The 25248-nt window shown below is 37.3% G+C and overlaps 1 protein-coding gene across 12 annotated transcripts in view; it reads right to left on the bottom strand.

Moving 5' to 3' along the window:
* Positions 1-25248, bottom strand: part of PARD3 (par-3 family cell polarity regulator) — a 553895-nt gene that overhangs the window by 133956 nt on the left and 394691 nt on the right. For 9 of the 12 annotated variants that reach the window (XM_065921047.1, XM_065921051.1, XM_065921048.1 and 6 more), the window contains 2 exons: positions 15097-15207; positions 4982-5224 (listed from right to left, as the gene is read on the bottom strand). In XM_065921047.1, the coding sequence (XP_065777119.1) occupies positions 4982-5224; positions 15097-15207 (354 nt within the window). The remainder of the gene's footprint in view (positions 1-4981; positions 5225-15096; positions 15208-25248) is intronic. The other 3 variants (XM_065921054.1, XM_065921057.1, XM_065921059.1) reach the window with 1 other exon arrangement.

The raw sequence follows: 25248 nt of genomic DNA, 5'->3' as shown, positions 1-25248 counted from the left end.
CAAATTTAAGCAAGAGAATGAAATGTCAGATTTTAATTTTAGATAGAAAACTCCAGGTATTGTGGGAATTTGAAGAGAACAAGACTGGAGGCTGGGAGAAGAGCTAGGAGATGACTGCCAGCATCCGTGTGTAAGAACAGGAGAGAAGGAGTTTGGAATTACTCGGAATGTAAAATCGTTAGGCCTTTGTCTCTGACTGATGTCTGGTGAGGGAGGCTGGCTGCAGAAGAAAACACTGTCTAGAGTCAATGTGTGGGTGGTGACAGCATTCTCTGAGACTAGGTTGACGACAGTAGAGGAGGTCTGGACCGAGAAACAATGAACTTGGTTTTGGATGGGGTGTAGGTGCCTGGGAGACACAGAAAGCACATGTGATAGTTAGCTCCAAGAATCTAGGGTTTATGGAGGACTGAGTTAGCACAGAATACGCATCACCAGTGCTTCAGAGCAGTTAAAGCTATAACCAAAAGGAACACATAGGAATTGTCAGTGGTCAGAGTTTTTTCCTCAGGCAATCCCAAATTAGGAGACAAAGAAAAGAGAATCTCTAAAGAGACAGTGAAAGAAGAGTCAGAAAGGAAGCAAGAGATAGCAGTACAGGACATAAAAACTAAAAGAACAGAGCTGGAGGGAGGCCAGGGTGACCCAGAGGGAAAGAACAGAAGCGTTCACTGAACCAGGAGTCCAGGACTGGGAAGCTGACACACCATGGCTGCGGTAACCCAATGCCCACAGACCTACTGCCTTAAGATAACTCCAGTTTATCACATTTGAGGGCTGGAGGTCAGAAGTCTGAAATGAGTTTTGCTGGACTTTACACCAAGGGGTTAATAGAGCTGGTTCCTCTGGAGTCTTTCAAGGAGAACCTGCTTCCTGGCTTTTAGCAGCTTTTAGAATCCACTGCCCTCCTGGGCTCATGGCTCCTTCCTGCCTTTATGGCAGCAGTCTGCATCTTCAAGTCCCTCTCTGACCTTGATTCTCTCGCCTCCTTCACCTATGATCCACTGGGCCCAGTGGAGAATCCAGGGAAACATCCCCACTTTAAGATAATGCAATCATATCTGCAGCATCCTTTTGGATGCATGAAGGAGCCTATTTACAGGTTCCAGGGACTAGGGTGGGGCATCTTTGCAGGGGCCATTATTCTGCCTACCACATGGAGAGAACAAGATGCAGGAAAGAAGAAACAGCAGTCTCTATCAATTCTAGATTAATCTTCCAAGAAGTCTGGATTAGAAGTGAAGAGGGAAAATAGGGCAGAGAAAAGCCAGAGGGTAAAAAGGATTTTTTTTTTTTTTAAGCAACATGATCAAGACATCAGCTAGCTCACCAGCTATGAGGAAGTGGCAGTAGAGACACACAGGCTAAGAAGGGACAAAAAGGGGGACGGAGGAGCAGGTTCCTTGCAGGGGTAAGACTGGGATCTGGAATAGTGTTCACAGGGCTGGCCAAGAAGAAGAAAAGTGGATCCTCAGTAAGCAGGGAGAGAGAGGTGGTCCAGGCAGATGGAGGAGGTGGATGGAGCTGGCCAAGGTCAGAGATGGGTAGTAGGAACACTGAGATGGGGTCAGCGTAGAGCTCATTCACCAGCAAGGGCATCAACTTGCAAAACACACGTTACAATGAGACGGACTCCATTTGAAATATCTTCCTCACATCTCAAGGAAAGCAGAGATTAAAAAAAATACTAAGTAAATGTAAGTAAGTAAAATGGTCTTTGACTTTTTGAATAGCAAATACAACTTTGTTATATGACCCAACCTTTTAAAAAGAGCACATGTTTAATAATGGCCCATAAGTAAGAAAATCAGTTTGCTCTATGTTTGGCAGACTTCCTTTTGACACAACTGGATTTCAGTTTTTAATGGGGGAGAAAACAAGTTCACAGAGGTCTTTTCTTTTAAAATCGGCATTTTCTCTTTAGTCGTAAAATGCATGCAAAAAGCTTGTGATTATGGTATTTATGTCTCCATTAAGGTGTCCTCAGCAAGCTGGGGGAGTCTAGCCTACTATTTTCCTGCTATTTAGATTTATAGCAGCACAGTAACTATTTTATTTCAATTATATTTGAGGACAGTGCTCTCTTGGTGGCAAATGATTGCATGGTGACAGTCAGCAAATGTCCATTAGAACTGTCCTTCTGTGGAGTTTTTGACTACAGATTCTGGGATTTTACTATAAAAATACGAATTGTTAGTGCCCTCAAATAAATAAAAAACATTTCTGACTGTCATTCCATCAATATATTTTTTTTTAAGAATTCAAAGCACACAAAACTTTTGGATTTAAATTGTATAATTTACAAAAAGAAACTTTTTGCTGAGTGTCAAGAAACACTGAATAAAGTTTATGAATAACACACCTGCAGGCTGACATTTTGAATAAAATGATGATTCGGTCATAGGTAAACAATGGGCATTTACGAATGCCCAGATAAAGTCATACCCAATATGGAAATTATATATTATTTCACAGCTTCACTGTAAACAGACCTTACTAAACAAACTGATATTAGAGTTCTGATTTGATTTTGATCAGCTGCATTACACTCTGAAGACACAGCAATCAAATAGGATATACACTCCACCAAAGAGACATAGGATTAGAAATCACTGACAATAGAGTCTGGTTACAAGCAGGATAAAAGTTAAATACATCAAAACTTTTGTGAGTTTGAGCTTTGTTATTCATAGAAAATAGAAGAATAGATCTGGCTTCTCTGGCATCCACCCAATATGAAACACAGAATGTTATCAAGAGCATTAATAAATAGTAATAACAATGACGCTATGACCAAAGGGTACGGTCAGATAATAGTACACATGTTAAGTCAATTAAACAGGCATGGACATATTGCCGGACAGAGTATGAAGCTATTCTAGAAAAAATATTTTATAAATAATATGTGGAAATGGAGGAAGTGTCCCATTCTGACATCAAATTCACAGCACTTCATACATGATCCCTGGTTATTTCCATGTGGGGCTGCCAGATCCACATTTCCATCAGATCAATCAAAATAATAAGCAGTGAAATTCAGAATACGGTTTTCTTACTGAACAATAAAAATATCAGAACAGATTCAGGCTATACTTCACACTGTCAATGGACTGGCGATACTCCCATGAAATCCAAAAATTTGAATAGTAAAGTTCATCTGACACCAACAGCAAACTTGGGTGAAATTTAGTTAGTTGATGGGAGGTTCTTTACTGGGTATAAACTCTCTCTGAGGAGTCTCAAGTTTTATGTTTCCATTATTTAACTTTTTAGAAAGTTAATAGAACCATATTCTAGGTCATCTTGTCTGTCATTTCCCTGTTTGAATTTAAGTTTATACATACAGAGGCATCAAGAAGTGCTACTTTCACTGATGTCTTGAGTTAATGGTAGAGAAGCAGGTTGGACTTCACGCCTCGATGTGCACATCGATAGGGTGCATAGGTCAAAGATTGCTCGCTACAGACGTGCAAAAGAACCACAGAATCTAAGTGAGAAGAGAGATGGCTGAACTGAGTCAGCCCTTGACTTGTGAGGCAAACTGAAATGAATCTGCCATGGAGCATCCACCACCATGTTCATGATTTGTGCGAGACTTTAGATTTAAAAAAAAAGAACATTATTGGCCACATTAAAGTAATGTTGTTCATTTGCATGTAATGGTTTTGCTGTTTTGTTTGTATTTAATTTGTAAAGATGTTTGGTTTTATAGTTATATAATGGCTATAAACAGAAGGAGTTCAGCCCTATTTTATTTTTATACATATTTAAATAACATTATAATCAAAACAATTTAATTCTATACGGCAGTATCAAGAGATTGTTTTTTGAAGAGTCTCTACGCTACTCTAGTCTGAGAAACACTTTTTCACAGCTTTCATTCTGACAGAAAAAGGCAATGGGGGTGAAGCCATTATTTCCAAGCCAAATTCATATTCAGGTATAGGTTGATGAAGAAATACTTCACAGGTACCATAATTACCAACTTTTTGGATTAGCAATATCATTGTTCAATGGACTGCTTATCTCTGAAAAAAATAATTACAAAACACAAAATTTAAATTTCTGTGATTTCTCCAGAATTTTGATTCTGGAAAAGGGTTCATCCATCTGTGTTTTAAGAAGCCCTCCAAGTATCTGATGCATGCTAAAGAACCAGTGGTTTGAAGGGAAACCTTCCTACTTTTAATGTTCAAAGCATAGCTCCACTATTGAGCAATGATTTTAAGACACCATTATAAGATGGGATGGAGTAAGTGTATTGTTTATGACAATAGCATGCAAGTGTTTTAAATAAAAAGAAATGAGTACTATTTTCTTCATGAACTAAATTTTATATGGTGCCTGAATATATAAATGGAGGGATGGAAAAAGATGTTTCTAAATTGTTTCAGATAAAATTTGAAATAAATATATAACCATTAACATAGGGTCAGCATTGCACTTCTTTGTGCTATACTAATGTACACAATCAGACCTGTGGTTTGTTAACAAGCAGTTTGAAGACTGGCTATACTATATATCTCATTCACTAATTCTTTCATGACATGAAAATCATGTCACCAAAAAAAAAAAAAGGCCCAAATAAACCATAATTAAAACAAATCGTGTCATTGCTCATCTATTTAACTATCATAAATAGAGGCTCACCTCACAATAAAAAAAAAAGAAGCCTTAAATTGAAGAACCACGATTTCAACTTTTTCTTATCTGAGTTTTAAACTACAGGTCTCCCATCTGAAACCATTTTAAGAACAAGAAGAAATACGCTGGGATCATGAGACAAGCTATCAAAATCTCTACTGTTCCTTCCATTAGACTTTGATTTGTGTAAACTCGATGCTCTTAGACACAACAGCTTTTTAAAGGCTGTTAATAAAAGGCAGTTCTTGCTTGAGAATTGATGAACAATCTACTTCCTTGTTACAAACCATATAATAGCTAATTTGGAAGCAATACTCTGATTGCTTCTGGAGCCTACCTGTCTGCAGGTAAAGGTTTGGAATTCCGCGGCTTCTTCACTTGGGCATACAAAGCATCCATCATATGCCCTTCTCTTGGGCTCTGAGGTCTGGTGCTGAGAGCCATGGAACCTTCATAGGAAGAAATTCCCCCGTACAACAGCTCATCATCACAGCCAAATGTCCGGTGAAAATCTTGGATTTCAGCATAGTCACGTTCCCGAGCCTGTCGCTCCCTAAATTCTCGAGTTTTGGCTTGAATCCTGTAAAATTAAAATAAGTTGGAGCAAGAAAAACTATGCCTTTCCTAAGAACTGGATATAGAACATTCATCAAAATACATTGCAAAATACATATTCTTTCATGCAGTTCTAAGAAGCTGGATAGGATAAACAATGTTATATTCATTTTAGATTATCAAGGTAATGTCATGGATTCTCAAAAATTATCATTTCAGATAACTTTGTTCATGTCAATAAGACATACTCATAATTTACATCTTATTTTAAATTATCACTTATTAACTAACTCTAAAAATCCACTAGGAATATTTTTAGGCATCCACTTGCATTTTATTCATGAAACTTTTTGAGGCAAAAAGTCACTTTTTAAAAAGCTATACACACATATACTGTATTTGCATACATTTATGTATGGATATATATGTACGATCTTCTCATTATAGCGATACCATACACATTCAACATACTCTGAAGCTTAAGTATGAATCCACACTATTATTCTTTATTACTGACTAAAGATCTCAGTTTAATGATACTGACTTCTATTTTTTGTGATGTATACAGAGCTGGCAAAATCCCGAGATTAAGGACAAGAAGGCATGTACTCAACCAAATTCTGAAATCAATTTATTGATATTGTGCTAAGTTGGTCTTAGTTAGCTGAAGATAATTCAACAACCCTTGATAGAATTTTGAAAACTTTTAATGGGAAAAAATATTTCTATTACATACTTATGAATTTAAATGTTTACTTAAAAGTGAAGTCTTATTTATAAAAGCAATACTTTGGGCTGTGTTTAACATTTTATTGCAAGGTTATTTACTTTTTTATATTCAAAGTAGACCACTGCTAGAATAAATGATACTTAAATGTATTTAAAAGAATACAGAAAAGATAATAAAAAATCTGATGAACATAGCCCATTAATAAAAGAGAAAACTACAGGTCAGTATTTCTCATGAATATAGAAACCAAATTCCTTACCAAAATATTAGCAAATAGAATTTGGTAATATAGAAAAAGAATTATATACCATGACAAAGTGATGTTTATTGCCTGAATGCAAGGCTGGTTCAATATTTTATAAATCAAACAATGCAATACATCATATTAAGAGATAAAGAAGAAAAATTACAAGATTATATCAACTGATGCAGAAAATGCATCTGACAAAATTCAGTAGTCATCATGAGAGAATTCCTCAAAAAACTAAATAGAGCAGAACTAACTTCCTAAACTTGATAAAAAGCATCTATAAAAAACCCATTGATAACATAATGGAGAAAGACTGACTGCTTTCCCTTAAGATCAGGAAAAAGGAAAGGATATCTGCTCCCAACACCATAATTCAACATAGTGAAATTCTAGACAATGAAGTCAGCTTAGGAAAGGAAATAACTGACATACAGAGTGGAAAGGAAGAAATAAAACCATTCTTATTTGTAGACAGCATGATGGTCTTTGTAGAAAATCCCAAGGAATCTACAGAAAATCTATAACTAAAAGTAAGTTTCAGTAAGGTAACAGAAGAGTAATACAATATTAATAAGCAAAAATCCATTGTATTTCTATATGTTGGCAGTGAACACAGAGGCCAAAATTAAACTACAATGTCATTTACAAGCACTAAAAGAATGAAATACACTGATTAGAAAGGTTTGTTTATAGATATGTATAAAATACATAGGTGTAAACCTAACACAACATATACAGGACTTATATGCTGAAAATTATACAATGATGATGAAAGAAATCAGGAAGATCTAAAAACTGGAGAGACATATGATTTTCATGAATGAAAGACTCAACATAGTAAAGTCAGTTCTCCCCAAGTTGATAAACAGCTTAATGTAATTCTTATAAAACTCCAGCAAGACTCTAGCAGATACAAACAAGATTATTTTTAAATTTATATGAAAAGGCAAAGGATAAAATAGCTAAACAATTGGGATAAGAACAAAAAAAGTGGGAGGAATCACACTTGATGGTGTGTTTTCTATGGCGGGAGAGACACTTAGATCAGTTGAACAGGATAAAAAACTCAGAAAGAGCTTACAAGCATGGCCAATTGATTTCTCATAATTGTACAAAAGCAATTCAATGAAATAAGTCTTTTCAACAAATAGTGCTGGAGCAATTAGACATCCGTAGGCAAAAACGAAAACAAAACCAAACAGCAAAACCCACACTGAATTTAAACTTCATCCTTGATACAAAAATTAACTAAAAATGGATCACAAATTTAAATGTAAAACTACAGTTTACCTGTGGCCACCAACAAAGGGATAGGACTCAAAGAACTGACAAATCTCGTTATTACTCTGAACCAATGTGCATTTTAATGTTCATCCTAGAAATAGATGCTAACAAAGCTTGCTGCACCAATGGCACTAAAAGTGGAGCTTTAGGACGAGGAATGCAGTGTGATTTTGGTGCACTTTAGTGACAATTCGGCCAAGAAAAGTCACACAATGATTTTATTTTATACTTTTACATTTGAATGTCTTGCTTGTTATAAAGTGAGAAAAGAGACCGCAACACAACCGAAAGTTACATATTCATCTCATATATTTTCATGTTTATTTTCATTGTCATATTTTTCTCATTTCAGAAAAAAAATTTTTGGTTCAGGAGAGAAAATGGTTTTGTCTAAGGCAAATCACATAGTTTAAGGAAACTTTTCAAAAAGAGGGTGTCTTGCACTGTAGCCCTTAACAGCTCCAGATGGTCAGTGCTATAAAGGGACACCCCCTCTGCTGTTTACGGTGACCCTAAGGTCACAAATTATCTCTAAGATGTAAGGCTCATCCGTTTTTCTGAACAGTCAGGTTGTTGTTTAGCAGTATCCATCTAATTTATCTCGGGCCAAATCTCAGCAATGACAAAAGTAACTGATTAGCAGAAAACTTAGCCAAAGAAATAAATGTCTATTGATTTAAGCAGCCCAGAAAGTCGTTCTGAGTCATAAACAAGAGAACCATTCTGAGGTTTAAATGATGGCAGACAGCTGTTCTGACATGGATGGGCAACATATTCACGCATTATTTCCCAATTCTCTGAATGTTAAGGAAAAAATGTGAAAACAACTACTAAAACTTTTTATTAAGACCTTTAAAAATGTTAATAAAGAATTTATCATTTCAATTTGGTATGTTCAAACATAAATATTCACACCTTTTTTTTGTTAGAAAAAAAAAGTATTTTCCATTATGATAATGAAATTGCCTTGAACCTGCATAGAAGATAATACACAAAATAATGTAATATACTAAATAAAGTAATAAGGTTAATTTCTTTCCTGCTGTCACTAAATTCACGCTAACAGTCTCTCTTTAGCTTGACATCAATTAATGATTTTCATTCCAGACTCTTGTCATAGTGTTCACCACCCTTTTCTCTAATTAAAATGGATGATGCATGATGAAGATAAAACACACAAGACTTCTGTTCTTGTAACATTTCTATTCATTAGAATTTTTGCTTTTACAATAAATGGCTTTTAACACTAATTGCAGGAGAGTAAAATGAAAATAACTTTTTTACGACTATGAAGTATAGTCCTTACATATCCAGAAAAGACACAAGGCTTAATAAGCACTACTATTAAGGAACCAACTTCTCAAGATAGAAAAATCAATGGTTCCCTAAATTACTCTACTGTATTCAAAATACTTCTACCTCCAACATTATGAAGGCTCAATACATGGAATGTTCTGAATAATAAGTTTTAAAAACTCCAAGAAGCAGAAATTGACCTTTAATTTTAATTTAAAAAAAAATCACTTTTAACATCTACTAAAGATAGGATATACTAATATTACTTTAACATACAAATTAAAATAAATTTTAGATTGCTATATATTAGATACGTGTAAACTATCTTCAAAACAATGTTCAAGAGCTTGAAATCAACTCTTTTGGGTAACATTTTGTCCCCCAAGTTATTGTACTATCATATGGAAGCCTGATTCTGGGAACAAAGTTCCTGGATCTTTTCCCAGCAATATTTCCTCTCTAAAAGTCAGTATTAGAGAAATTCATCAAATAAAATCCTACTTTCATGGCAGAATGAAATGTAAGCAACAAGGCAACTGGAAAAAACAGTTTGACCAAAGAGAGGTTTGTGGTCAACTGACTGAATCCTGACTTGCCCCTCAAAACAGTTGAGTAAATGGCAGACATCAGAAATATTTAATCTTCACCTTACCCTACTGGGCAAATCAAACAACTGCCATCTACCTAGACGTAAGCTGCCAATGGAGATTCTATGCCGAATTCCCAAAAGAAGGAAAATATCCCACTAAATATGAAGAGTTGCCATTTTAAGTAGGATTTTAACATATTTATAGTATTGGGGCAAAAGTTGACTGGAAAAGCCTTCCATGTTCTGAATGGATTCTTTAAAAAAAATTCTTGAATAGGAACAATTGTTTTAAAGATATATTTCTAATTCAAGGGAAGAAGGCAGCTGTTGAAAACCGCAGTGGTTATAGTAGGTTAGGGATGGGGGAGTCAAACTTCACCCCTCAAAACTACTATATTTAGAATTTAAAATGATTAAAAGTTAAAAAAAGATCAAAGAAAAGCATTCACAGAGACAATACTATCCACTAACACAACCACAATTTTTCCAGAATCTACACAGTTACAAGAATGTACACTCTCAGCAGCCCTTTGTCTAAGCATGGGTACAGAATTCCTCACTTTGCTAAATGCTGAGTTCCTGAGAACTAGATCTACATCCCAATTATCATCTCTGTATCGTGTTCCTTCTTAACTCCAGCCCCACCAGCCTCTCCCCTTCCCAAAGCTCTGTGGCCATCAACTTTCACAATTGATTATAATGTCTTATGCTGATTTTTTAATGTTAGGAGGTTTAAATCTTTTCTCCATCTTAACAAAGGTAAAAAATTCTTGACAGAGGAACAATTATAATCAGAATAAAAGTTTCATACCATCATTTTATTAATTTAATATATTGTGAGCAAGAAAAATTTCTCTTTTACATTAATAAAACACTAGAATGATATTTGGCTAACAAACACACACACACACACACTTACTACTCTCTCTCACAGATACTTGCTCATTCACTCACATTATGTTCCGGCTTTCACAAATGTCAAAGCACCTTCAATTACTTCCAACTCAAAGAGATGCTATAATGCCAAATCTAAGAAAGCTCTAATCAAAAATAAAACTGACTTTCCTACTCCAGTTAGACTGCAAATAAAATCTGTTTCAATTTGCCCAAGTATTGGTCTGTTTTGGACTTCCATGAAGTTAATAGATTCTTTAAAAATTTGTTCACCTGCACAATAAGTTCTTAAAATATGTCTGATGAACTAATCTCATTGATTAGAACTTACTTTTCTGAAGGATTTAAGGGGACAGAGAAAATATGAAGAACCCTGCTAAATTATAGAAAAATATATTTTTCCATTAAAAGGATAAACTTTAAAAGTTGAGTTGTATTTGAATGACAATATGTGACCTGCATGCAAAAATTATCCAGAATATCTGGGTTCTGATGTCAGAATTCAGGGAATCTGAATCCTAAGTTTCAAGCCAAAAAGGAATGAAAATTGTTTGTTCTTTTAGATACACAGGTAATACACCTATTGTTGCTATATAGTTTATTCCTTCTGTAATTTCACTCATTCTTATTCATGCACTTTAAAGAAACCTTACTACTACATTCTGATACATAGTTTTTAAATGATAATCCTGCAAAAACTAACAAATAAACACATGCCATCTCTGAAAAGGATCTTATCAACTAAGAAAGACCACAAAAATGTTTCTATCAAAATTTCAAGAACTTACTCAAAGCAGATATTGGAAACAGTTGGTAAAACTGTAGAGAGAAATGCCAGTGATTGGAAACTAGAGGCAAAAAGGCCAGAAATTTTTATTTCTTGAATGTTGTATCTATATAAGATGATGAATGTTCACTAAACTTATTGTGGTCATCATAAGGAAAAAAAAAAAAACAACTCAATTCTGATTTCTATAGCCAGCTAGATGAATGAGCTGGACATGGCTAAACTAGGAGCCAATGGTCTTTACTTATCATCAGTATTTCCCAAACGACTCTTAATTCTGAGAGATATTAGTATTTTGTGAGAAAAAGTAGTGAAGAAGGATGTATATCTATGAGTAAATAAGTTAGGAAATGATGATTCTCTAGTCTGTGGGCTTCCCAGGTGGCGCTAGTGGTAAAGAACCTACCTGCTGATGCATGAGATGTATGAGATGTGGATTCAACTCCTGGGTCGGGAAGATCCCCTGGAGGAGGGCATGGCAACCCACTCCAATATTGCCTGGAGAATCCCATGGACAGAGGAGCCTGGCGGGCTATAGTACATAGGGTCACACAGACTTGGACATGACTGAAGCAACTTAGCATGAACATGCCCACAAACATTTTGGTGACTCACAATGTACATGAACAGAATTAGGCTGTTGAGAAATAATAGAGTAAAGAAATATGCATAAGCTGCTTTTAACCAAGTGTTTCTCAAACATATTTGCATGTGGAGCCCTTTTTCTGCTGATGAATGTTATCTGGGAAACCCCATACCACAATATTTATATGCCATTAAAATATAAATGAAGCTATCAACAGAGCAAGAATATAGAAGAAAGACTGCCCTCCAAAAAAAAAAAAAAAAAGAAAGCCAAAGATTACTTCTGACACTGAGTTAACAGAAAAATCCATTGATGTGCTTTATACTTGAAGCTCAGTGGGCCCAGAGTTACAGAGATCATGTAATTGAATCTGTGTTATTTGGGAATCAGAGCCCCATCCTTTTGTGAGGTGGAATGAGCTAATGTGCATGCATGCATGCTCCGTTGCTCAGTCATGTCCAACTGTTTGTGACCACAGGGACTCTAGCCCACCAGGCTTCTCTGTGCATGGGATTCTCCAGGCCAGAATACTGGAGTGGGTGGCCATGCCCTTCTCCAGGGAATCTTCATGATCCAGGGATTGAACCTGCGTCTCTTGCATCTCCTGCATTGCAGTTACTGGGGGAAGTCTCTAAATGTACTTAATCACTCAGTTGTGTCTGACCCTTTGCAACCCCATGGACTGTAGCCTGCCAGGCACCTCTGTCCATGCAGGTTCTCCAGACTAGAATACTGGAGTGGGTTGCCATGCCCTCCTCCAGGGCATCTTCCCAACCCAGGGATTGAACTGGGGTCTCCTGCATTGTAGGCAGATTCTTTACCAGCTGAGCTACCAAGGAAGCCCAGATGAGCTAACAGGGGCTACCAAATGTGGTCAACAGCATCACCGAACAGGTACGGTACCAAGCTTAGCGCTCAAAGCTGAAAATCAAAATAGCACATCTCAGGATCAGCTAACTTCACCCTTGCTGTTTTACTTCTGAGGAGGAGACCTTAGGCACAGAGGCTTTGGTTCAGAGAGAACTGGTGAAGCCCAAAGACAGACCCACACCAGGATCCTTCTCCTCTTTTCTCCAAGTAGACAGCATGTATCTGAGACCCAGTGACGGCAGCGAGTGGAAGGAAAGGCAGTGAGCAAGAATGAAGGCAAATTCCATCTCAGACCCCTGCTCTGAAGAATCTAACCTACTTTCACTATCTAAATAGATATTAACATGGTAGGAAAAACCATTTTCAACTATATTTATTGTCCTTTCGATTTTTCAATATTCTATCGAGTCATAGTCAGGCATCGTGGATTTGTACTGACAAAAGAAAAATTTTGGTATGTGGACTTGACATAACTAATAACTAAGGAATATCAGGTTTTCTATTTTTAGATAGAATCAGCCGAAATTATTTTTGGAACTCAAATAGCTACAGTAGTAAATAATATTACAGGAGATGTTTCACTGCCCATCAGCAGTGAAGGAAAAGCTGTCATGAGAATACAGGCAGTGGCTTACTTAGTTTTTTCTATTACCTCCAGTCAGGTTCTTCCCAAAGAAGCTGCAGTTTTCATTCTCAAAAGGACCAATGTCAATGCCAATAGACAGAATAGGAAAGAGGTTTTATAAAAGCAGAATTGCTTTACCAAAATAACACACACTAAACAAGAACCACTTATGCAAGTCAATGAGTCTCATATATTCCCCTGCTCAGTTACAGGATCCATGAGCTTAAATAAAACATACTTGTAAAAACTGTTATTGAAACATGCAGTCAAACAGTTTTCTTAAATTATGAGGCTAATTGATTTTTTTTAATGGACCATTCACTTGTTCCCTGACCCTAAAAGATTCTTTATTCTAGGCCTCTTGTACGTTGTAAATTCATTAGGACTAACCTAGTTCCCAGAAGTATTGCATCATTAGAGGTACAGAGATGCAGATTAAAAGCAAAGTGGAGAGGTGAACTGTGCCTTAGGCAAATTAATAATACAAGTGAAGCCATTATGTAAAACCATTGTTTGGCTGTAAAAATTTGACTATGCATTATAAAGGATTTTGGAAAACGTTGATAGAATTCCGCATTGAAACAGAGCAGTTCATCTTAAACTGCAAAAAAGGGAACATTTAGAATATGAAAAATGGTGCAGGATTAATGACACTCTTCCCCTAAGCTGGCATCAAGATAGGGAGAAGTACAATGTTTCTTCCTACCCATTAAATTATTCTCTAACTAAATCACATATTTGCCTGTGGATATATCTGAGTTCATACATTTACCTGGTATATACTCTTCCTTAAGGGATAAGAAAGTCTTTTAAGGTAGATGTTTATACCACTGAACACTTAAATGCCATACTCAAACACTGAGAACACTGCGTGTCCTGTTCTAAAAATAGTGAGTTTATTAAGTTTGGGGATGTCTAAACTGGTGAGGATTAGAGAGAGTCAGAAAAGCAAGAAACGTGGAATGACTCTTTTTTTAATTGGAGAAGAAGTGGAAGAATAGACTCAATTTTGTAAAATAGATTAAAAGTGCATATTTTCCTCCACTTACTTATTTTATAAACTGCAAAGCTACAAATAGAGAATCACACCATTCCAGAAAAACAGAAAAACATAACCCTCAGGGGTATAAGAAAGATGAATGAAATATATCCAAACATGAATCACTTCTGACAGAAAAGCCTGTCTTTCTTTCTGTCTTTGTTAAGAATGAGATCAAAGATGCCACAACTCTAGAATTATAGTAAGAATAGCCAACTTAGCTTTAGAGATGCTGGGTTACAACCCTAGCTATGGATGATATTTAGCTTTATAACCTTGATCAAAGTAACTTTTCATCCATTTCATTGGTCTGTGGGTTCCCACCATGAAATGATTCAACAGTAGATAACAATCTTTCAGGAAGAGATAGAGAAACATTTAAGTAAAAAATGTCACACAAAATATGATAGCAAAACAGGAGGAGGAAAAAGAAATAGATGTCTGACTTCATAGAAAAACAACATAGTAAAAAATCAACAGCCTCCTCAATTCTTATTAAAAATCAAAATATTTTAAACGAGATATAAAAACTCAAATAATTTTATTTCCAGATGAATATTTCTTCAAAAATATTACAGTATACTACATACTCATAGGTGAATGAGACAGAATATCACATATTTTTGCCATTTTCAGTGATCATTAATGCTGATTTATTTTCTGTTAATATCCATGCTCATATGCCCTACCATCTTCTATGCAAAGATCTTAACCAAAACCAATAAAATTCATTTCAATGCCACAAAGTAAAATAAGGTTTTTTCCTTTTAATTGCTTTTACATTGTATTCATCCAACCATCAGTATTTGGACTGACACAGAAAAATAAAAATAAATGCATAAAGTACAAGTTTCATAAATAAATTTCTTTATATTAAAAAAAGAAAGAGTAGAAAGGAACACAAGCGCCTCCCTTGAATGAGGTCCACCCAAATAACTGGCATCTACCTTTCCCGCTCCTGCTTCATCCGTACTCTCTCCTCTTCTGACGTAAGGGAGTCCTGTATTTTTATTTTACCCGTTTTCTCAATCTTGTCATCTTTTCGATGTTTGCCAAACCTGTTGATAACAAAAAATTCTAACTTGTCAATGTATACAAAATGCATTGTCATTCTCCTGGGATAAGACCTATGCACTCAACGAAGTGTGAGCATCCTCAAAATGAGGCCCCAATGCCTTCTGCCCAGTATTAATATTTTCAGACAGATTACTTTACTTTAATCCACTTTAAGGGCAACTTTCCAGAGAAAAACCATCTTTGGAAATGGCCTCCATAGCTGTTTTTCTTTAGCCAACAGAAAAATAATAAAATCCTTATGGTTCATCCTTATTAAACATACAATCCATAAATGTATAGAACTGAGTGCCAGAGAACAAAAATCTGCATCAGAGTGGGTTTCTCTTAGGACTACAGGATGAAAATCCACAAACATCATTTTAATGATATCTTCACAAACAACTATTCTTTATTTTCATCGGTTTATCGGCAACATGTGTCATACTTTAAATGCTGACAAACAAGGTTATATTTGCAAGGTTCGAAGCAAAAAAGGATAATTTACACTCTGACCATACTTTGGGCTTATTAAACTGAAAGCTTTAAGGCAGTCTCAACAAATACTCTTCCTAAACCTGATGAAACGCTATTGCTGAATGTGGCATCTCTGACTTGGAAATCTGTATCCGAACAAAAACAAACATGAGGAACAAACGTGATTCAGAAACAGTCCACACACATTTCCACAGATGGGCACTGAATTCTAGGCTTTCCAAGAAAACACTAATATGATTCTCTTCTGTATCTGAAATGCCTCAGAAACCCCAGACTCTGTATCCATTCTTTTTCCTGTTCTGTTGCTTTTTTCTACTGTTCTCCAGACCAGACCATGTTGCCTGGAAGGCATGTGCTCTGTCCCCAGAAATAACATTCATCTGGAGTGATTTGGTCACCACATGTTTCAAAGAACAACTCTTTTATAGTCAGTTAGTCAACTACACATTCACAAGTATACAAAGTATATTGAGAATTCTCAATTGAGCACAAAGTAGGAATTTGACTTATGGTGATAATCATACTGAAAAGAGAGGAGTAAAAGGGTAGTATCAAAGTTGATATAAAAGAGGGGGGGGGGGGGGAGTGACTTTGCTGGCAGTCCAGTGGCTAGGACTTTGACTTCCAATGCAGGGGGCATGGTTTCGATCCCTGGTCAGGGAGCTAAGACCTCACATGCCTCAGGGTCAAAACACCAAAGCTTAAAACAGAAGCAATATTGTAACAAATTCAATAAAGGCTTTTTAAAAAAACTGGTTAACTTTTTAAAAAAATCTTTAAAAACAAAAAAAGAGACAGAAATCTCAATTACTAGAATGGTTGGGAGCATACATCTTTCTTTTTTGATATAAATGTGATCTCAAATATGCAGCATTTGAGTACACAGGAATACTTCCTGTGTTCATGAAAGTAACACTATGTTATAAATAAGTAAGTGAAAGCATTCTGAAAAGGTTAAAACAGAAAATAGTTTAAGCATCACCACCACTAATCCTTTAAAATTATCTGTATCATTAAATGGCAATGAAAACTGCCTGTGAAATTAACTTTCACAAAGCAAACATATCCCTAAATTTTAATGTTATTTAGAAATTAGATCATTTCTGTTGCAAAAAGAAAAGAAAAACTTCCTAGAAACCTAAGCCCAGAAACCAATGACTTCTTACAAGGGAGAAAATATGTAGCATGCTTTTAAAACTAATAAATACAAAGCTTTAAAAATAAAAAATTTTCTCTTTCCTTTGTTCTTGCCAATATATCAATAATGCCTAGGAGGTAAACATAATGAGTATCTTTGTGGTTGTTGTTCGGTCGCTAAGTCGTATCCAACTGTGAACCCATGGACTGCAGCGTGCCAGGCCTCCCTGTCCTTTACTAACTCCCAGAGTTTGCTCAAATTCATGTCCATTGAGTCGGTAAAGCCATTCAACTGTCTCATCCTCTGTTGTCCCCTTCTCCTCCTGCCCTCAATCTTTCCCAGCACCAGGATCTTTTCCAAGGAGGCGGTTCTCTGCATCAGGTGGCCAAAATATTGGAGCTTCAGCTTCAACATCAGTCCTTCCAATGAATATTCAGGCTTGATTTCCTTTAGGACTGACTGGTTTGATCTCGTTGCTGTCCAAGGGACTCTCAAGAGTCTTCTCCAGTAGCACCATTTGAAAGCATTAATTCTGCGGTGCTCAGCCTTCCTTATGATCCAGCTCACATCCATACATGACTACTGGAAAAACCATAGCTTTGACTATGCAGACCTTTGTCAGCAAAGTGATGTCTCTGCTTTTTAATATGCTGTTAGGTTTGTCATAGCTTTTCTTCCAAGGAGCAAGAGTCTTTTATTTTCATAATGACTCTCTTTATAGAATGAATTAACAAAAGAGCAAACCAAAACAACTGACACATCTCAGGAGGAGCCATCATCTAACACATAATGTTCATTCATTTGACAGAAATTTACTGAGCATCTACAAGGGATTCAGGGAACAGTGCAGGGCTGGACAAATTAATTTGTGTGTCGTCAGCATGTACATGTTATTTAAAGCCCATGTGAATGCCATTGTGAAAATTCTGCAACACTAAGGCACCTGGAAATATAAAAGCCATTACATTCTAACTTTAAGAAAAATGTCAAGTTCACGTCTTAATGCATGACATTTACTTACAACAGGGATTCCTAAGGTAAATCATTAAACCATTTAGTTTCTCAGTTCACAAATACCCTTCAAACATTACATTGTCACCATATTGACCTGCTTCTTTTGTGGTACTGGTTCTCATTCTGGATTATATACGTTCAACCCTGTGTCATATTGGAGAAACATTACCATGGCACCAGCAATATCATCTATCTGAACCAAAGTGAAAGTGGAAGTTGCTCAGCTGTGTCCAATTCTTTGCAACCCCATACAGTCCATGGAATTCTCCAGGGCACAATACTGGAGTGGGTAGCTTTTCCCCTCTCTAGGGGATCTTCCCAACCCAGGGATCGAACCCACGTCTCTCACAGTGCAGGCAAATTCTTTACCAGCTGAGCCACAAGGGAAGCCGAAGAGTACTGGAGTGGGTGGTACAGCTTAATCTTACAAGGATCTGCCCTTTGAGTTAATAATCCAGGGGAAAACTGAGGTGGTTGACTTTTCCATGTTTTAAAGCAGTTTAGCTAATTGCAGCCCCAATCTAACACTGAGTTTAATTAGCTATTGTTAAGATTTTTTTTTCAAATGGTCTTTGTCCTATTTTGTTAAGAAAGTTTCAGTTTTCTAACTCAGTCTACCAACTTTTAGTTTTTTTTATCTAAAATACACAATCAAAAAGAAAAAAAAAAAAAACCTGTGAATCCCAACTCATATTTAAGAACTGAATTTTTCTTTAACTGTATTTGTTGTCAAAATATTAGTTTCCTAGGCTGCCTGCTGGGGATTCTCAGTGGTAAAGAATCACCTGCTAATCAGCAGACAAAGGTTCAACTCCTGGGTTGGGAACATCCCCTGGAAGAGGAAATGGCTACCCACTCAAGTATTCCTGCCTGGAAAATCCCATGGACAGAGAATGCTGGTGGGCAACAGTCCATGGGGTCGCAAATAGTCAGATACAACTTAGCGACAGACTATTTTTTTACTTTTCAGGCTGCTGCCAATCATCAGAATATACTATTTTATTATTTGTAAATTTATTATCAAATTGCTATACTTTCCTTTTTAAAATTACACATTCAAATTAATATAGGAAAAAAGTGAATGAACCACAGATAAAATGTGTATAGGTTAGCTTTTGGACATTTCCCTTCATGCCTGCTTTAGTTAATAAATTATGTGATTTCTTTAAGACATACTATAAAAGCATAGCACATTACTTGATAATTGGGGTAAAAATGGATCCCTCAGCTGTAATTTTTGACAGAATGAAATAAAGACTGTAAATGAAAAAAAAAATACACCAACCATTCTACAGTATAAAAAGAAAGAAAAAAAAACAGGTAGCTATATCCTCATCACTTTAATTGCCAATCTATTGTAGTGTTCATCTTAATTTACAGTTGCTTAATTCTTCCTGAAAGAGGGACAGGGAGGTCAGCGAGAAATTCCAGCCACACTTACACTCACACAGTCAGTTTCAGAGCTGAAATCAGTAACCAACACATGAAGACAATCGTTTAATAGCAAGATGCTTAGAAACTTGGAGGACATCAATTACATTCATTGTATTACCTTTGAGAAGCCACCAATGAATTTCAACTAGGTCATTTTTCCAAGGAACAGAATAACTGAAAAAATATTATGTTAATAATATGTCCAGGAAGCAAACCCATTCCCAGGAAAGAATTCGTCTCATGAACTGCCTTCTGACTACCCCATACACATGTTCAAAGAGAAGTCACCACCACTTCTGGAAGAATTTGTTGGTTAAATCTTATGATATGTTAATACAGTAGAATGACCTTTATTTGTTTTTTAATAGGGACAAAAAGACAAATAGAGAGCTTGAGAAAAAAATTGATAGGGAAATTGGTATTGTGTTACAGAGATAAAAGGTACAATGGAAAAAATGCCAACAAGCCACTGAAGACTCCTTCACAGAAGGATACAGTGGATGAGCCTGTCTTATCAGAGTGAAATTGATTGCTTAAACATATGGCTTTCTTCATAAAGGACACAGCAATGCTTTCATTCAGCTAAAGTAATCTCCACGTAATCTGCTAAATGGGTTCCACTGTGACGCACTACAAATGAGATCACGGCTGTCTGCCAGATCAGCCATATATATTATTACTGCAAAGAGTGATGGGCAAGATGTGCACTTGTTGATGAATGGAGGAGGAAAAAAAAAACAAAACCCACAAACCAACAGTCATAATGGCTTGCAACCAAATTCTGTTGTTTTTCTTTACAGAAAGAGCTGTTGTGGGAAATTAACTACTATAAGAGGTTTGTGCTTTTCAAGCAACATTTTGGTTCTTAGGAAATTAACCTCATTCTCGCTGTGGTATGAATAACACTGAACTCTTCCTATATTTTATACTGCTACTAAAATCAGAGTTTTTTTTTTTAATTGGACGATAATTGCTCTGCAATACTGTGTTGGTTTCTGCCATGCATCAACATGAATCAGCCACAAGTTTCCACACGTCCCGTCCCTTCTAAACCCTCCCATCTCCCTCGCCATCCCACCGCTCTAGGCTGTCAGAGCACTGGGTTGAGTTCCCTCACACAGCCACTTCCCCTTTGCTCTCTATTTTACGTACGGTAATGTACATGTTTCCGCCCTATGCTCAGTCTGCCGCCCTCCTCCTTCCCCCACTCTGTCCCCGAGTCTGCTCTCTATGTCTGCATCTGCATTGCTCCCCATGTCTGCATCTGCATTGCTCCCCTGCAAATAGATTTATCAGCACCATCTCTCTAGACCCCATATGCAAACGCTAAAATACAATATTTATCTTTCTCTTGCTGAATTACTTCACTTAGTACAATAGGTTCTAGTTTCATCCACCTCAAAATCTTTGATTTTTAGGAGGGACTAGACTGAACGATAACACACAATAGGCTGCTATAAAGAGAATAAAACTAGTTTTGTAATGAAAGGGTTTTTCCTAATATCATACTTGAAAACACAAGAGGAAAAAGAAAGTCTTAAATCTGCTGCCATATTTAAAAATCAACACACAGACTGACTAGAACCAATTAACTTGTAAGTTTTGAGGAATAATTTTTAAAATAAGATTTTCTTGTAAAAAAACTCACTGAAATGTCACCTAGAAATCTGGTATTTCTCACTGCTAATTACCGAGGTCTTCATGTCTAAGGAGGGCTTTGCTATAAAGGCTTGTCTTACTATTTACCCTAAGAAATGTATAAGTTAAACGATGCTACTTGACTGAGGAGAGAAGTGAAAATGGCAGACATTCAGCATCAGCTACCAGAAGCCTTGTGTCCCCACACCCCACGCGACCCTGTCCCAGCCAATAGCAACTCCTGCACTGGTGCGGGCAGCATGTCATCTGACTCCATCTCCTGCCCTTCATTTCTGCATATGTTTTGCCCTTCATTTCTGCATACTTGCACCATTATGTGCTTTAATCACTTCCTTTCTCTAGGAACTCGGTATCTTTCTGGAAATTTCCAGTTTCTGGCAGACACCTGTGTGGTACAGCCATTCTGCTACACCGTCTTTGAACCCTGCTTGCTATAACAATGTGCCAGGGCCCTAACCATCCCTGGGAGATGCCAGCCACCCAGTGGGCCAAGTTCAAGAACCTGTAGAGCAAAACTGAAGACTCTGTCCTGCATTCCTGCATCACCATGAGAAAGCTGCGTGCCTTGGGCAGGGCACATGTTCACACAAGCAAAATCACCTCGCCAGTTTTTAACCTCATTCCTCTGTAGTCCTTTGAGTCATGTGAAAAAAGTGAAAGTGTTAGTCGCTCAGTTATGTCCGACTCTTTGCAACTCCTTGGACTGTAGCCCGCCAGGCTCCTCTGTCCATGGAATTCTCCAAGCAAGAACATGGAGTAGGTAGCCATTCTCTTCTCCAGGGGATCTTCCCAACCCAGGGATTGAACCTAGGTCTCCTGCATTGTAGGTGGATTCTTTAGTGTCTGAAACACCAGGGAAGCCCCCTTTGAGTCATACTTTTCATAAATGGTTTTAGATCCAAGTTTCTCTAGAGGTTCTTTTTTGATTGATTCTGGTACAATCTTTTCCCACATTCTTGGTATGAGCAATGACTTCCCTCAACTCAACTTGTCTTAAAGTCCTAAATATCAACTGCTCTAAGCTTTAGCTGAAGAAAATAAACATCTAGCCACGTGTCTCTGCAGACTGTTCTAGTGCATTCCTGTCCCAGTGCACTGAAGCTCTATGTGCATATCTATTTGAAGACAGAAGCCTGGAGATGAGTCCACCTTGTCTGATGTCTTTATTTGACAGTCAAGGAAGTTGACGCCCAAGAGGTCTGCACTCAGAGCTGTCCAAAGTCACCTTTCAAGGGAGGAACAGAGTTCAAGTTACCTCGCTGAGTTTAAGAGATCTTGGTGGCTCTGAACTTGGGCCCTCTAGAGAAAATGAAATCCCCAGACCAGTGAAGTTCACTCTGTAAATCCTATGTGAGATGTATAATTGAGCACCTGTTGAAAGATTTTTTGCTCATTTAATTACACTTAAACTAGAATTTATTGAATTCTTCTTTATGTACTTGATCTTATTGATCCCCACAACCAGCATATTAGATAGGTATTCTCGCCTTCCTGTTTAGGGAAAACCTCAGGAAGCAGAGGGGGATTTGGTGATTTAACAGGTCATCTAGCAACTAAGAGCCAGGCCCTGGTGGCCCAGTGGTAGAGACTCCACCTGCCAAGGCAAGAGATGCAGAAGGTTGGGTTCGATCCCTGGGTCGGGAAGATCCCCAGAAGGAAGAAATGGTAAGCCACTTCAGTGTTCTTGCCTGGAAATCGCATGGACAGAGGAGCCTGGCGGGCTACAGTCTGTAGGGTCACAAAGAGTCGAGCACGGCTCAGTGACTGAGCACACACAGAAGACAGAAAATCTGGGGCTTGCCGGGTAGTGCTAGTGGTCAAGAACCTGCCTGCCAATGCAGGATATATAAGAGATGTGGGTTTGATCCCTGGGTTGGGAAGATCCCCTGGAGAAGGAAATGTCAATCCACTCAGTATTCTTGCCTGGAAAATTCCACGGACAGAGGAGCCTGGCAGGCTACACAGTCCATGGGTTCGCAAACAGTTGGACACGACTGAGTTCACATGCTGTCTAGCCACTAAGCCAGGATTCCAGCCTAAGGCTTTTTTTATGACCACACCCAGCCACCTCCAAAGCTTTAGGAACCAAAGACAGCTAGCCACTCTATGCCTTTACACTGAAAGCAATTGATTCAAACATCTTGGGTGAAATTACTGAGATAAATCTTGCTTTGCCAGCAGCAAGGAGGTCCAGGAGACATTGTTCCCGAATGAACTTTTCTATGGAGGCCAGGAATCCAGACTCAAGGTCAAGAACTGATCCTTGAGTTTGGGGGAGAATGGATACGCCTCTGTGTAAGGCTGAATCCCTTTGCTGAAACTATCACTACATTGTAAATCGGCTATGCTCCAATACAAAATTAAAAGTTTATAAAAAGGAGGGGGGGGTCTGATCCTAACCATTGGAAAGGGTCACACAGATGGCCACATCCCTATTTCTAGGTCATTGCCAATATCCCTAAGTGCAATGACACTCCAGAAGTGAAAGAGGTCTGCGTGACACATGAAAATCCTGCCAGGCAACAGTGGAAGTGGGTCAAATCACCCAAACCCAATCAGAGGGTAAGACAGCAAGAAGTCACTGGGTGTACTTCTCTGTGTAATAATGGGCTCATGGTTTCTGGCCCTATTTTTTTTTTTTTTTGCCTCAGCCTCCATTTTATCGACGAGGAAAAAATAAAAATCCTTTCCAACTTTCCAATGTATCCTTCTGATACAGGATCTTTCATATTTTAGTGAAATTTAAAGAAACTGCTACCATGATCATGTACTGATTTGCTCAGCAGTGGTTTGTGGTGATGCTAGATGAATCAGGGAAGAGAGATCTGATTAGGAAAAGCAGAAAAAGCTCCCATTTAGGCAAAAAACATCTTGGCAATCAACCATGATGAGCAGCAGCCCTAGAAAGTGTACATGACAACTTGATAGTGCTTTTGTCAAATAGGATGCTGTTCTAAGCCGGCGCAGTGTAGCGGGGCTTCTCTTTAAAAGGAAATTCACAAACCTGAGGATCATTATTTGATTGTGTGCGGTTTTCATCAGCGCTAGTCTGATTAGATTTAATAAACGAAATTTGTGTTGCTTGGCATCCAGGGAAAAAATAGGTGACTTCTATTTATTTATTTTTTTTTTTTAAGAAAACACAGCTTTTACTCAACCAAGCTAAAACAGCCTTCAGATCTGAGATGGTCCCTTAATGGACAATGTGCCCTTCTTAGGAATCCCATTAAGTGTCCTCACAAGTGCATGTTTCCCCTGTGGAGCTTACGTTATCAAATCAAGGATGCCCAGATACGCCTAGTAACCCGACACTGCAGGAGTCCTGGACGGATACAGACAAGGAAATATTAAAGCAATTAAGAAACTGAACCTAGCACATTACCAATTTTGACTTTACCAGAATCATCATAAACTCCAAAGATTTTAAAAACCAAACCAAACATACACACACACACACACACACACACACACACACACCAGAAAGCATGGGATCCAGATATAAAGATTTAAGGGAGGGAAAAAAAGCAAATACAGTAATCTTTCAAAATACAAGATGACTACATAAATAACCTGAAATAATATTCATAATCTATATGTGGAGGCATTCAAGTCAAATGACAGGAGATCGGTGAAAGTATATCTTAATTATGATGTTATAGCTTCCCTGACATCACCTAGTTCATGAACCACATGATATATTTTCTGTGGTAAATAAACTCCCTCTTTGTAAAAAGGGGTCAATCAGTAATGACTGCTCCATACAGGATTTTTATAAGGTTTGATATACTTCATTTTTTTTTCAAAACATACCCACACAGGCAATCAAACCACATTAACCCAAAACACCAAAAATGCAAATGCAAAGTAGTTTGTTTCCCCTTCTAGCTACTACATTGACTTTATAATGAATTATATATATATATACATACACACACACACATGCACACTTAAATAAGGTAAAAGCAAGACACAATTCTGATTTTTCTAAAGGCTTAATTTGGCGCTGAAATCAGCCATGTCCACTTGACACGATTTTGAGGGAGTCTTTCACCCAGCTACTTCTCTGAATCCTTTCTTTACCACTATGCTCTTAATTCTTGCACGGTTCATTTTAATGCATTATTGTTTCATAATACAATACTACAAATTGCAAATTACATTTGGCTCAAGGAGTGATTATGAAAAACACTATCACTGCTGCCTTTGCCCGAATAACTCTGATAATAATGAGAGATTGATTGAGCAGTAAGCAGTCCAAGTGATGAGAAGGGTCAATTTGAACATTTCTATTAAGCTTCTTTTG

Source organism: Muntiacus reevesi, chromosome 2 (genome assembly GCF_963930625.1).
Source record: "Muntiacus reevesi chromosome 2, mMunRee1.1, whole genome shotgun sequence".
NCBI classification, from domain to species: Eukaryota; Metazoa; Chordata; class Mammalia; order Artiodactyla; family Cervidae; genus Muntiacus; species Muntiacus reevesi.
Note: the sequence above shows the minus strand (reverse complement) of the source record. Positions and strands in the feature narration are given on the sequence as shown.